The following is a 14335-nucleotide window of genomic DNA, read 5'->3' on the forward strand; positions in this document are numbered from 1 at the left end:
GAGAACGAGGTTTCTACTGACATTACCACTATATAGGGGAAGAAGAATTGAAGCACAGAATTGAGACAACTTGATCATCCTTAAACATCTTTGACAGTTTGCCAACACTCTGGTGCTTAGTTCAGTCTTGGAGCTTGTCTCCTGAAGACTGAGATCTATACTAAGTTCCTATTTTGGTGCAAACGAGAACTACTTTCTGCTAATTACTCACCAAGGTAATCTTTTCAATAACTGATTCTTCGGTTTCGGTTCTCTTGTGATTACATTGGTCCATTTCAATAGCAGACATCTTGTTCAAATCTGTCTTGATTCTCAATTCAATTCTCTCCTCTATATAATGGATGTGTCTACAGGAACACTCCTCAATGAAGTTGCACCCAGGTGTCTTCAAAATCCCTCTATATGTAGCTCTGTGTAGCCATCTGTCGCCATTATGTCATTGACATTGATACTAAAATTGGTATTGCCATGATACAAGCTAAAAGCTTCATATCATTGATCACGTGTTACACCACTGAACTTCACGTGATCTGGAGCACACTGTATAAATATGGGGGATATTAGCAATCGGCTTCACTCCCACACTTCGCCACAGTAATTGCTCTTCCTGAAGCGTAATATTACTATACCAGCTGTGCTAATGGTGTCGTTTAGTACTTTACTCTCTTCCCTCGTTGTTCTTGAATCCACTGCTAGTGCCTTCTCCGTTTGGGATCCCTTGCAACGTGTTCTGGGACTCAATGATGAACGGTTAATCGTCACGTCGAGTGACGAAACACCAATCGTTGTGTCTGAATGGGAGAAACTGGGCTTGAAACGTCGGGGAGTTCACTTCTTCGATGTCACTGAGCATCGTTCTTGGTTCTTTTCCGAGGATAAACCGGTGGTTGTTCCTAAATACAACTATCCAACAACAGTTGAACACAACCAGACGGTTAACCAGTTGATTACTCATATAGATAAGGCGAATTTGCACGATAATTTGGCCCACTTGTCGAGTTTCTTCTCCCGTTACTACAAATCAGACACTGGTAAGGAAAGTGCAGAGTGGCTGTTCCGCAAATTGGAGTCCATTGTTGATAATTCAACACATCCAATCAAGGTGGAACGCTTCAAGCATTCATGGCAGCAGTTTTCAATAATTGTAACTATTGAAGGCTCTAAATACCCTGATGACATCGTAGTCGTGGGCTGTCATCAAGACTCTACAAACTTGCTTTTCCCGACCCTTATGAAGGCACCAGGTGCCGATGACGATGGCTCAGGAGTCACCACCAATTTAGAGGCGTTGAGAATCCTTGTTAACAGTGGGTTTCAGCCTGAAACCACAGTGCAATTCCACTTCTACTCTGCTGAAGAAGGTGGTTTATTAGGCTCCTTGGACGTTTTCACTGACTACAAGCAAAAGGGACGAAACGTTGTTGCAATGTTACAACAGGATATGACCGGTTATGTCCAGAAGACATTAGACAACGGTGTTGAAGAACACGTTGGTGTCATTGATGACTACGTCAACCCTGAATTGACAGACTTTGTCAAATTGATGATTGACTCGTATCTGACTATCCCATGGAGGGAAACGAAATGTGGTTATGCATGTAGTGACCATGCCAGTGCCCTGAAGAATGGATATCCTTCGAGCTTTATCATTGAGAGTGATTTCCAGTATACAAACCCTTACATCCACTCTACAAGTGATACCTTGGATCGTCTAAGCTTCGATCACATTGCACAGTTCACGAGACTCGTGCTAGGATACACCGTTGAGTTGGGATTCCACAAGTTTAAGCGTGTTGACGTTTGAAACAAATTTGCTCCCACGCCTGGTACTTACCCTTATAATCAAACGCACTCACTACAGCAATAGAGCAATTGAATAGAGTAAACAATGCGTGTAAGACAACGTAAAGTCATAGAAAACGATGTCCTTCACTCATGGCTTGTCGACCAGTTGATTCAAAGCTATGGCCCCGGGCTTGACGTTCGAAACTTCGGATGTGATGACGTGCACGCGGTGAAGCTGTTGAAGGTGAGTACTAGTGCAGAGGCCTTGAACATTATTGTACTAACAGCAACAGTTTCTCAAATTGCAACCCGATGGTACTTTACTCGTATCAATAGCAGATTCTGTAAACTCTGCGGTTGCCATCTTAACCAGCCGATGTATATCACAGTTTGAGCGTGAACAGCGGTGTAGGATAACAGAGTACACAACCAACACCGTTGTCCTCATATCGGAGATCACGCTCAAATGGCTACCACTGAGGAAATTCCAGCCACTGTTTGGGCACTTTGTTCCATTCAAGTGCCACAGCTACGGTATATTGGTCATTGATCGCTTGGAGGTGCTGGATTCGCATCAACAACCTGTTGGCACCACTTTGGAATCTGCTTATCAGAACGAACGCTACAACGCAGCTGTTAAGCCATTTCAATTTGAAGATGTATTAATTGACTAGACATTAGACAGTTTTTCAATCATAACGTTAAACAAGTCAAAGTTTCTCACCATGTGTTCATCGTTACAGTCAAGTTGTAAGGATTTCACACAGTCCTGTGCCTTCCCCTTGACACTAGCCAGAGAGTCCAGGGTGTATTGGAAGCTGTTTGTCCTTTCAAGGAAGTGCAATGCGAATTTCTTTATCTCAACGTCTTGAGTCTTTTGTTTGAGTATCCCCATTAGTGTGCGATCATGAGGCGACGTTCTGAGGGAATGGATCATTGGAAATGAGAACTTCCCCTCAGATATATCTTCACAGAATCCCTTGTTTTCCTGGAGAGTCTCATTCTTAAGATTCAGGTAGTCGTCTTTGATTTGGTATATGATTCCGAGGATGTTTGCCAAAGGCACTAGTGAAGGGATATCGCTATTGCTAAACCTCTCCATGAGCCTGACCGCCAATCGGAATAACCCACCAGTCTCTAGCGTGAAGCGTTAGTGCCCGTGTGTATAGAATTAACTTGCTGTGACTCACTATTCATAACCATGTTGATGTACTCTTCTTCACTCGGAACAACTAGGTTCTCCCTCCAGTAGAGATCCATACTCTGGCCCCTGTGTAAGTTTAACAGTTCTTCGTTGAACGCCGTCACACAATGTGGATCATCCAGAGCCAACACATCCTGAAGAGCTAGGAAGTAGACGTAATTCGAAGAATTGATCACATAAGGTGAGCCGTAGATCAAATGTGCCGTTGGTTTCCCACGTCTCAGCGTGGAGTCGTCTTCAATGTCATCGATCAACAGCGATGCTGTGTGGAGCATTTCGATGATCTTTGAAATCTGGTCAAGTTTGGCCTTCGGGATACACAGTACCGTGTTGAATAGCTCAATCAGCTGGGTACGTAGGTGTTTCCCCTTTGTTTGCGCCAGATAGTCGTATGGGCCCGTGATGAGCTGATACGGTGTCAGTAAGCAAGAGCGTATTGAATGACGCAATAGCTGGAAAAAAGCAGGCACACTCACGCTCTCCTGAGCATCTGTCCATGTCGGATGTGTGATTATATCTTCGATATTCGTTTCCATTGGGCGCCGTTAGTGGTTGAATAAAGAGTATCCAAGGACTCATACGACCGATGAATTGAAGTAAAATGCGGTAAACGAAAATAAACGCAACTGCTCAGGCTCGAACCCACGACGTCTAAGCAGTCGGCCGAAAAAGAACACCCCCAAAAAGGAAAGCATCACCAGGCTCACCTCCAAAAAAAAAGAAAAAAGTTTGCGTAAACCTGGTGACATAACACCTATCGCATCATCGGTTTTTCCGAAGATTCATAGATGTTTGCAAACAATTTTTGTGTCTTTTCCCACGGAACAGTGCGAAATTGCGAATTTTCGGGTCTTTTGGCACAAAAAAAGAAACATCTCAAATGTATGGGAAAACTCTAAAATGACTAAACCACAGAGATAGAATTTAACGTGTAAGGACCGTTTGGATCGCTGCTGATTTTTTTTTCTTTTCCCTGCTTTCTCTCCAATTAATACTCAGATCATCTGCTACTTTTTTCCTTTGCTCTTCTGTTCTTTCCAACCTCGCAGTCACAGATTTGTTCTCACACTGAGCTGTTGGTTGTTCACTACATTGGGAAACTTTACCTCTTGTTGACCATCAGACATCACCCTCCTGAATCCCTCTGCAAGACAAATATAGATAACACAACATTATGCCCGTTCATAAGGAGTGCGCAATAGATGAAGCTACACAGGTTGTGACGTCCTCTTCCAACGCGGGAAAGAAGGGGAACGTGGATGTTGCACAGCTACACAACAAGTTGTTGGCGATATCATCGTCATCGTCGTCCTTATCGTCAACGTCCTTACAGTCGCTATCCCTGGTGTCAACAAACGATGCGGGAGACTTCTCGCAAACACCCCAGCAGACGCTTACAAGGGTTCAAAGCACGAACAACCTAACTGATTTCTTCATCCATGACGAGATCAACCCTCACACCACTGATATTCTTAGACCTGGTGCGACGTTTGTTGGAACGCAGCAGAGTGGCCGCTCTACGTATGAAGTTAAGGTTGAGTTGAAATACGTTGATTTGGATCAGTCGTTCTTCTGTGGGTACATCAACATCAAAGGCTTGACAGAATCACGTCCTGAGTTGATTACCTATTTCGAATCTGAAATCATATCAAAAGACGTTTCCTTCTTCACCAGGGATAAGTCCTGGGGCGCAAACACCGATATTGACATCCAACATTGGTCAAAATTCCCTGCATGGCATACGACTCTACCAGTTAAGAAGATTCTCGATAAGAGCTATATCCATAAGGAACCTTTTAAAAATCAATATCTCTTCATGAGATGGAAGGAAAAGTTCCTCGTTCCAGATGCAAAGTCCGACGATCTCGAAGGTGCTTCGTTTGCAGGGTTCTATTACATCTGCTTCAACCAAATAACAGGTGACGTGAGTGGGTTGTACTACCATAAGTCCTCAGAAAGATTCCAACAGTTGGAACTATGCCATGTTCCAACCAATGGTGTTGCACCAACTTTCCAATTCTTGTGAACTGAACCAATGAAAAAACACAAGATATATATTCTAATGACCCCTTGTGATGATCTTCCTCATACCCTTTCCAATCTGTTTGTGTTTCGGTTTCATGTCCTTTAATGCTTTTCGTTTCCTTTCTTTAATCTTGATAACATGCATTGCACATTGATATATCAAAATTATACGCTTAGAATGTTATAAAGATGCGTACTTTCGTCAGTAATACAAATTGATCTTTGCTCTATATTCTCAGCCTTTGTTGATTGATAGTGCCCTATATTGATTGCTCACTGTGTAGATAGCAACTGCCATTTATAAGAACACAAGACTAGATCACTAAGTGAAGAGTATAGTAATAACTTTCTCACGTGATTAGTATTATCTTTTCATGTGATAAATGCTATAATTTCACGTGATGTGTATGCTTCCCCTACCGAGCTTTATGCGATGAGCTCCAGGTGCAAAACTTTTCTCCCCTTGCGATGAGCTTCTTCAATGGAAGGTACTAGATAGAAGTATACTGTGAAATCCTAAGAGATGGGTGAGAAGAAGAACCTGTTGTGGCGTTTGGACTTGTTAGAGCATCACTTCCTCAATACAAAGGTTCGTTTTGCTAGAACAAAGGCGCTGCTCAAGGCCAAGGGGAAGAAGAAGGCACATTTACTACCGGAATCTAAAGATGAAGCTATAAAGGAGATTGAAGGTTTGAAGTTGGATATCTTGGAGAGAAAGATCCACAGCTCCCTGGTGAAGTATAACAGAGCCATCAAGAAATCTATAAAGGCTATGCCAACGAAAACCAACAAAGATGAACTTGAGTTCCTCAAGTCGTTGGATATTGATCAGATCTCAACAATCAGAATCGTTAAATCGATACAGTCGATCTTTAAGCTGAATCCAAAGAGAATTGAATATGCTCCTGGTTTTGTACCGGATTGGATCATCGATATAGTTAAGGATAAGACAAACGTTAAGAATCCTTCTCATTTTTATAACTCTTTGACCCCGGAACAGAGAAACTGGTATTCAAAATTGATGAATAAGAAAGATGTTCAGGCAATTGCTGACATTATAGAAAATAGTTTCAAGATTGTTTTCGGTCCAACTGGAAAGCACAATAAGAAAGACATTGAAGATGTCGAAACCACTGACAGTGAAAGCGATGATGATGATGAAAGTAATGATAGTGTTGATTCCGGAAAGGTCAAGAATCTTTCAAAACTACAAGACGATGATCATGCTGATTCAAATGAAGATGATGATTTTGAAAAGTATGCAGAATTTGATAACTTGATTGCAGGTTCTGATGAAGACAACTCTGACGTTGAGCTTGATAACACTATAAACTACAATGAGGTTACAGATGAAGAGCCAAGTGATGTCGAAGAGGAAGAGGACGAAGAAGATGACTTCTTTGTAGAACATGTAAAGGAAAAGAAAGAGAAGAAGGAGAAGACAACCAAGAAGGAGAAGAAAGAAAAGATCAAGCTCCCTGAACTACAATATGGTTATATCTCGGGCTCTGATGATGAAGACATTGACGAGGATGAGGTTGTGAAGAATGCAACACAACCAAAGAAGAATAGACGAGGTCAGCGTGCTCGTCAAAAGATTTGGGAACAGAAATATGGTAGAGGTGCAAAACATATCCAAAAGGAGAAGGAAAAGGTCAGATTAGAAAGAGAACAGAAACAAAGAGAATACGAAGAAAGAGTAGCCAAAAGAGCTGCAAAGGCTGCTATAACTGGCTCTAACAGTACACCACTTGGCGAAAGAAAGAATGCCACCACAGGTTCTGAAGTTGAACCAAAGCAGGAGAAGGAACTACATCCATCTTGGATTGCTAAGAAAAAGCAAGAAGAAGCTTTGAAGAATGTAAAGTTCTCTGGTAAAAAGATTGTGTTCTAGAGTTATTTTATCGAATCAATAGGTATCACAATATTATTAAATTCTATAGCACAGCTAAAACAATTCTATGGTTAGAATTAAATCATTCTTGCGTAGAGAAGTTGTTTTTGAAAGTGGCCTCCCAATCCCAGTAGAAAGTAGAGTACTGTGGAACATCACTTGGAACTCCACAGGCTTCAACATAACTGGTGTTTCCCAGTCTGGAATCAATGACATCTTTGTAGTTATCAAGCTGACATGAATAGCCTGGACCGTCTTGACAACCAGGTAACGGGACAACGTTATCGTTGAGAAGAATTCTCACGTATGAATCAGTGGCATTTGTCAAGACATCTTCACATTCCAAGACTTCATGAACCAAATGGCCACCCATTGGTGCAATTTCGTTAGCCTTGTAAATAGCACCAAACTCAACCTCATCAACTGAGAGATCAGCTTCAGGATCCATGATTCCCAATGCAGAAACAAACGTTGCAACATCGCTATCATGGGAGAAGGAAAATGACAAATTGAAAGGGTATGATGTCTGATCCTTCATCAAGGTATAAGTGTTGTTAGCGAAAACATAACCTAAAGGAACAGAGATGTTATAACCTGGACCATTTTGATAATAGAATCCAAGTGTTTTTGAGTAGTCAAAGGAGATCCACTCATCCAATGTGAAGATACCACAGACTTCAGATTGACCTCTCACGTTAAGCTCAAATCCGCAGTAGCCCATCAAATTGTAGACATCATCACCTGTGATGTTGAAACCTGGAGACAACTTGTTGAGTCTGGCTGCTGCGGTCTTCAAGTAGTTGTCAGAGAATTCACCGACGATAGCGTCACTGTAAGAACTGTTGTAATTGACACAAGCATCGTGAGAGGTCAAAGTGTTTGCACCTTGTGTCTCATTCTCTGGGATGATTTGAAGAGAACACAGATCAGAATAGTTTGAAGCAAAGAAACCTTCACCAAAGGATCTTGCACTATTGACCACACGCTCTTGGCCAGAGGTGAACAATGGCTGAACGGTCTTACCATCCCATAAGTCCTCGTAACGCTCTCTGAACTCAACACCAAGGTTGTAACAATCAGCCAAACCAGCGTAGGCACCTTTGAAACTCTCAGTTTCCAACAAAGAAGAATCTGGGACGTAAAACTCCCAGTCTTTGACAAAAGACAGTGGACCATCGTAGCTCTCTACAGTGGCATTTTTCAGTTTCTCAAAGATCTGCTTGTTCCCCTTACCTGTACCCTCTGTTGGGTATCTCTCACCATGTCTCATGAACAAATGAGCCTGTTTCACCTTACACTGGAATGGTGCTTCTCTTGGGATACCATAACCTCTACTTTGAACATACGGACCAGTTGTACCGGTATATCTCAACAGGTTGAACTGCTCGACAGATTCTTGAGAGTATGGCTTGTTCAAAACTGCAGACACGGTGGTTGAAAGGGCAATTGTTGCAATGGCTGTTTCTAATTTCATGTTTCCTTATCCTACACTAGACTTGGACTCGACAATTGCTGAAAATTCTACAACGTGCCTTCTTTTATAGTTGGAGATGAGTGGAAGTTCCTGTTATTGACTACACCACGTTTCTCTTCTATAATCTGTGTGTATTTGCGGCGTTCAGGTGTTGTACATCTTGTGATCTACAGCTTGCCTCAATGCTGCAGCACTAGAAACGATTGGATAGCTCTGTCCTGATCAATAACTAATCAAAACTAAATAGTGCTTTGAGGAAGCACGTGTGAACGTTGTTGCATATTGCATACTGAATCCCGGTGAATTGAGGACTTGTGATCTCGAAACGGTTCGATTGTCTGCACATATGCAGAACAATGCCCGTTAAATCTTGGAAACGGTGATCCCAACAGAAATCTATGTTCAATTTCACCAAACCAGTAATAATTATTGGGGATAGTAGATCAGTTAGCAAGGTTTTCCGATCGGAAGAGGACCCCCTATTTGTGTGTTCAAGGCTGAGCTACTGATGGCTTTACATTATAATGCAGATACAAAGATCTGTTGGGGAGTAGCCCACGTTTTCAATCTCGGTATAACAGTTGTATGCACTCGTATTCTGAGCCACGGACGTTTGAGCTCATTTGTGATTTGCTTAACAAGCAAACACTACTGGTATTCAGTGTGTGAATCGTTAGAGAGCTTCAAGGAATTGTATCTAGTCGGTTGCGTATAGCTCGCTTTAGCACAGTGATACACCTTTTAAATAATCCAGACACCACATAATTGATGGATCGGGGTAAGCGTTTGGTACAACACACCTTTCTATAACTGAGAAATCACTCGAATACTTGTTTGCATTGGATCACATTGAGCCCAAGGATGATTTTATAATGTGGATTGAATATGAATTGTATTAAAGAGTTGTCCTGCTGGATTTGGTTTAAAATTATATTATTTGTAATAAAAATTGTGTGATAATATTTTAACTATAAATACTAAATAAAAGATAATACAGTTCCATTTTTTCCCAAAAGTTTTGGAAAGGCAAATACATTGTGATCATTACGCACCCAGGAATACACTTATCATCGCTATTGAAAGTGCTGATATTTATTCTTCTTCATTGAGCCCATTAATGCTTTTTTATAGCATAAGTTATGTCATTCAAAATTTGTGTGTTGTAGGTAAGCAATGATGAGGACATCACATAAAGAAGTGGCTGTTGATACTACCTTTAGCTCTGATATTATCTGCTATAGTCTGTATATCCCTCTAATTTGGCGAACTTGAAGGAATGGTTATTAGTCTAGAGAATTCCCTAATAAAGTGCAGTGATTGCACTGAAGTATACTCATGCCTTTGACAGTGTAAAACCACACCGACAAAGTATTAAATTGTCCATAAGACCCTCCCTTCAAGCACGAGGTTCGAATCAGTGAATCAGTTAGTCGGAATTTCTCTTCAAGGCCCCAGAGGCTTTCCTAGATGGGACACAATATATTATCACATTGTGTATAAGCACACCTATAAGACACTTTAGTTTAATAGCGTGGTTCTAAAATTTGACAAATCTAGGGGTCAACCCACTTCAAATAATATAAACGGTTACAATGATAGTCCCAATTAACTTCCTTCCTAATGTGATATATTTCGTGTGGGACGATATCTAGTGTACAAAATGTGTAGGAGGCCGACATTAGAGGCTGCTGCATCATTGAAGATTCTCTTCTGGATGCCGATAAACCACTCACAACTGGAAGTACGCTGTTTTCAGAACAATATCATAGAGCCTTAGCATCCATACAATATATACAAGTTTCACATGTGAAATAGCAATAGCGAAGACAAGTTTGATGGATAAGAAAACACTGGGAGAAACCGATGACTAGCTATCTTCATCATATCTGTTGTATAGGCACTTGTAAGGATTCGTGATGAAATGGTTCAATCACCAGCCACGATAGATTTTGAGGTTGGGGAGCAAATGACAAAATGCATAAATTCAGCAGCAGCCCAACGTTAAAACGACAGAAACGCACTTATTCAAAAACAATGAATATCAAGTCTGGTAGTCAGAAAGACAAGAGTTCGGAAAAGAACGTGCATCTATAAGATAGTTTTTCTAAGGCTGATACTGTCTATCATCGGTGTCCAATCCGGATGATTTGCAATCCCATGTAAGTTTTGAAATGAAGGGTGCGAAGCAACTATTCTGAGTATGCCTTTAATGCCCACCTCATTTTCATCCAATGAACTTGAGAATAACTTCCCTACTCTGGTGTAGCTGTCTTTTTCAAATATGGATTGAACGGACCATCGACAAATTCAGATATGTCAATCTATGTATCACGACACGTATGCCTACGTTCTGACATTACACATTGGGTTATAAATTCAGTAATATATTAGTCAAACTACGCGTTCTAGAAAGCCTTGAACCGAGAGCGTATAGATCCAGTCATTGAAAGTTAACAAAATTACCGAAGATAGAGGCTGAGCTTAGTTTGCATATGGTCATTAACATCTGCGACATGATGGCACGCAATGCAAAAATCGGAAGTCTCTATGCGCACAGTACAGAGGATTGCATATGTATATGTTATGTATCACAAATTTTTTTAGCACAAGAGATTTTCAACCTCCTTGCTTTTGAACTATCACATGTTGGATATCAGGATGATTGTTTGTTGGTGACCTCCAGCCGACATGAATATCACAATATCAGGAATTGATGATTCGCACGAAGTTTCCATCCTCGAAACGACTCGAGAATTTACACGTTCAAAACCAACTAGTACCTGAATTGTATTCTATTGCTGGAATAAAGCTTATAAGTTTTTAACGCATCAGTCGAGGGAAAATCGTACCACTGACAGATCGTATCATTGAAAGATTTTACTATATAAAGATGTTATCCAATGTTAGTGGTTTTTTCCTACTCCAATAAAGACTGTTTTGAACTTGATACACTTACACAGCGGGGCTTTGAGTAGTAACCTATCAGCAGAAGAACGTTCTAGAATGAAGTGCAGATTGAAGTTTACTATACGAAGTCATCGTTCTGTACATGAGTTACACTGTTATGTACAAAACCATGCGGGGCTTCCGTAACAAAGGAAGTGGAATAGTTTCGGTAATCCGTCTATATGCTGTGGTTGGGGATACCGAACTGGGTGATGACATATCTCCTTGACGTTTTGCAAACGGCCAGAACCAAGCTGTTTCAAAAGTATACACATATGGCTCAAGCTTAGGAGTCCTTCACAGATTATAACGTAGTTCTAAGCATCATAAGAATTGCACCATTGTTTACCACTAAATCCAATCCATGGACATTTTAGAGAAGAGAGGTGCAAGTTCTGATGAATATCCAACCTCTGTGTTCCATATGTAAGGCTTTTATGTTCCATTTCAGAAGCCTTTCAGAAATCAAGCTCTCAATATCAACATGGCTCAAATGATGCAATGATGTATGCGAGTCCGTAATTACCTCTTTCAAAAAATAGATCAATTTCCACATTGAAGTCAACAGATTTCATCCTAAACGGACTTTAACTTGATTCCTTTAGCTGTGTAATATGTAGTATTAGCCTCCTATACACGGCACGCGAATAACATAAAACCGTTAGCCAAACTTTAAAATGCATGTAACGTGTACATTGCTACATGCATGTCAGATATTGTATATAGCATGGATCATAGCTGAGCCTCAATAACACTGTGAAGATCACGTACGATGTAACACTTTTCTGCATGACAACTTAATATGAAGCATGTAATACTCAGAAACGAAATTACAGTGGTTCGTAAGTTCAACGGAATCCAAGCAGCTCAAACGATCAACTAAGTATGAACTCCAGTTACCAATGAGCCTCTCACATCTGTTTCATAGGTGTAAATATTAGGGAGAGTGAGGTCTTTTGGATCTATTATAAAAAGAGAGCATCAGATATACGCTCTGTAAGATGATTTGTCTGGGCGATGAATACTTCCATTAACAATACACGATATGCTAAATAAGCGGTTTAGCTCATATGCAGAACCTACACAACGTGGATATGCATGTGGTCTACATACATCTCAGACGTTACACCTGTGGAAGAAGTCGCATATTTTTAGTCCACGGAGTTCAACACCATAGTCAAAAAAAGCAAACACTAGGGTCTTATTTGAATAAGTTCTATAACAATACTGAACAATACGATTACACCTCTATATCTCATAGAGAGTTTTTACACACATCAATTCTGTTAAGTTTTTTGCTTTCTGAAATAATATAAGTTCAGAATTTTGTCTCTGTTTCTTCTTTTCTATTCTTCCAGACTATCATCTGATTAACAATCCCGGTCCTTCAAGTTTTTATCCAGGAATATTCTTTACATTGTCACCGATAATCATACAGTAATTCAGTTTATAAAATGACTGGTTCAACAAGAAGTGCTATCAAGACTACAACAAGATTATCAGCATCCCTTCAGCATTTGAAGTTCAACCAGGGAATCAACCAGGATCCTGATTTAGGTCGAAGTGCTTGCACAAAACTACCCTCATTTGCTATCATTGATGAGGTAATTAACTGTTTGAGACCACCTTTGATACGAACCGAGCTTACCCCACCAGAGCCATCTTGCTCAATGGGACTAGCTTGTACAGAGGAACCATCTTGCTCAAGCGGTAATAACCTTTCAGAGGAGCCAAAGACTCACGAACCATTGACCTTCTCAGGTCAAGCAACACCGATTGTTGAGGCCAATCGTGTCACTAATACAGCATTAGAAGTTTCTGACTATTCATGGAATAGACAATCACAATCACATCCTTGGCTTTTACATTATGATGACACAGTACCCAAGTCATCAACCGGTATACAACCTGTTCATTATTCAGGAAAAGGCAATGGTCTAGATGTCTACAAACATGAACCATATTCAAAGCTACAGTGTCACTCACAACCTGGGGATGTGAGTGCCTTTCGAAACTTCTCGGATTCACAACAATACATGGGTCAAATTGATCAAATGGATTACACGACTGATAGTTATTCATACATTAATGCTTACGAATCAAGACCACAAGCAAGCACCAGTGAACGCCAAATGCAGCCAATTGGGAAGAAACAACAGAAAATTCCTTGTGACATCTGCGGACGTATGATTAGCAGGGATATTTTAAGACACAGAAGAACCCATGATCGTACTTCCAGGTTCCAATGTGTGTTTCCCAAGGAGTGTTGCACTCACAAGACAGGGTTTTTTAATAGAAGATACGATTTTAAGAAGCATTTACTGCATATACATTTCATCCTAGATGATCCTAAAGTCAAGAAGTTGAAATCGCTGGAACAGAAACTTCGGAAAAGAGGCCATTGTCTCTGTGGTCAAGAAATGTCAGCGCAGGAGTCGTTAGACCATATTACTCAAGTAGACGAGAATCAAGAACCTGTATGTCCTGATCTTGCACAGAGGTGAAAGACATTGAAAAGAAAGAGAACTTCGATATGAAGCATAACGTTAGGATTTGGGGACAATGAGGTGGGTTCAATGTGAAGGGTACACAATGCAGCATTGAAGAGATATATTTTGAGAGCAGCCTATCCCTTTTGGTATACTTCACATTGTATTTTGATGGATAGCAGTGTGCTTTACTTCTATAAGACAAGGGGTGATGATTTTCACGGTTAGGCTAGGTGAAAACTAATCAACATCGAAACCACTGGTTATATAGCGTATGCTTGTGAATGTATACGCCAATGGGCCTCCCCAAAGGTTTATTGTAATTTTGAATAAATTGCTTATCATATCTTTTGTTAACTAAGTTTCAGAATGAAGATAAATGACATCGTAAAAGTTTTGAGCTGGAGAACAATCCAGGTGCTGTAAATTATGACATGAATGGTTGTAGTCCATCGTTGATATTCTTTATAGATTGCTCAAGAAGTTACAATAGAACTCACAGATGGGAGTTCTAGAAG

The 14335-nt window shown here is 40.5% G+C and overlaps 6 protein-coding genes across 6 annotated transcripts; 4 read left to right on the forward strand and 2 right to left on the reverse strand.

Moving 5' to 3' along the window:
- Positions 1-607: 607 nt before the first annotated feature.
- On the forward strand, positions 608-1869 carry CYBJADRAFT_169448 (putative aminopeptidase). Its single transcript, XM_020215775.1, has one exon. It carries the CDS (start codon positions 641-643, stop codon positions 1802-1804), a length of 1164 nt encoding a protein of 387 aa, XP_020068443.1. The 5' UTR covers positions 608-640; the 3' UTR covers positions 1805-1869.
- Positions 1870-1933: 64 nt separating this feature from the next.
- On the reverse strand, positions 1934-3535 carry BTS1 (farnesyltranstransferase; the record flags this gene model as incomplete). Its single annotated transcript, XM_020217546.1, has 4 exons — positions 3466-3535; positions 2976-3396; positions 2510-2922; positions 1934-2020 (listed from the first exon to the last, which is right to left on the reverse strand). The coding sequence occupies exons 1-4, from the start codon at positions 3523-3525 to the stop codon at positions 1934-1936; spliced, it is 981 nt and encodes a 326-aa protein (XP_020068444.1). The 5' UTR covers positions 3526-3535.
- A 322-nt stretch (positions 3536-3857) lies between these two features.
- Positions 3858-5275, forward strand: CYBJADRAFT_169452 (GID4/VID24 family protein). Its single transcript, XM_020215776.1, has one exon. It carries the CDS (start codon positions 4164-4166, stop codon positions 5013-5015), a length of 852 nt encoding a protein of 283 aa, XP_020068445.1. The 5' UTR covers positions 3858-4163; the 3' UTR covers positions 5016-5275.
- Positions 5276-5537: 262 nt separating this feature from the next.
- On the forward strand, positions 5538-6963 carry BUD22 (Bud22p; the record flags this gene model as incomplete). Its single annotated transcript, XM_020217228.1, has 1 exon — positions 5538-6963. One exon carries the CDS (start codon positions 5538-5540, stop codon positions 6906-6908), a length of 1371 nt encoding a protein of 456 aa, XP_020068446.1. The 3' UTR covers positions 6909-6963.
- A 27-nt stretch (positions 6964-6990) lies between these two features.
- On the reverse strand, positions 6991-8382 carry CYBJADRAFT_155164 (histidine phosphatase family protein; the record flags this gene model as incomplete). Its single annotated transcript, XM_020213445.1, has 1 exon — positions 6991-8382. One exon carries the CDS (start codon positions 8380-8382, stop codon positions 6991-6993), a length of 1392 nt encoding a protein of 463 aa, XP_020068447.1.
- Positions 8383-13239: 4857 nt separating this feature from the next.
- CYBJADRAFT_169454 (uncharacterized protein) lies at positions 13240-14109 on the forward strand. Its single transcript, XM_020215777.1, has one exon. The coding sequence runs from the start codon at positions 13365-13367 to the stop codon at positions 13830-13832; it is 468 nt and encodes a 155-aa protein (XP_020068448.1). The 5' UTR covers positions 13240-13364; the 3' UTR covers positions 13833-14109.
- The last annotated feature ends 226 nt before the right edge of the window (positions 14110-14335 follow it).

The sequence above is a fragment of the Cyberlindnera jadinii genome (genome assembly GCF_001661405.1).
Source record: "Cyberlindnera jadinii NRRL Y-1542 unplaced genomic scaffold CYBJAscaffold_17, whole genome shotgun sequence".
NCBI lineage: Eukaryota > Fungi > Ascomycota > Saccharomycetes > Phaffomycetales > Wickerhamomycetaceae > Williopsis > Williopsis jadinii.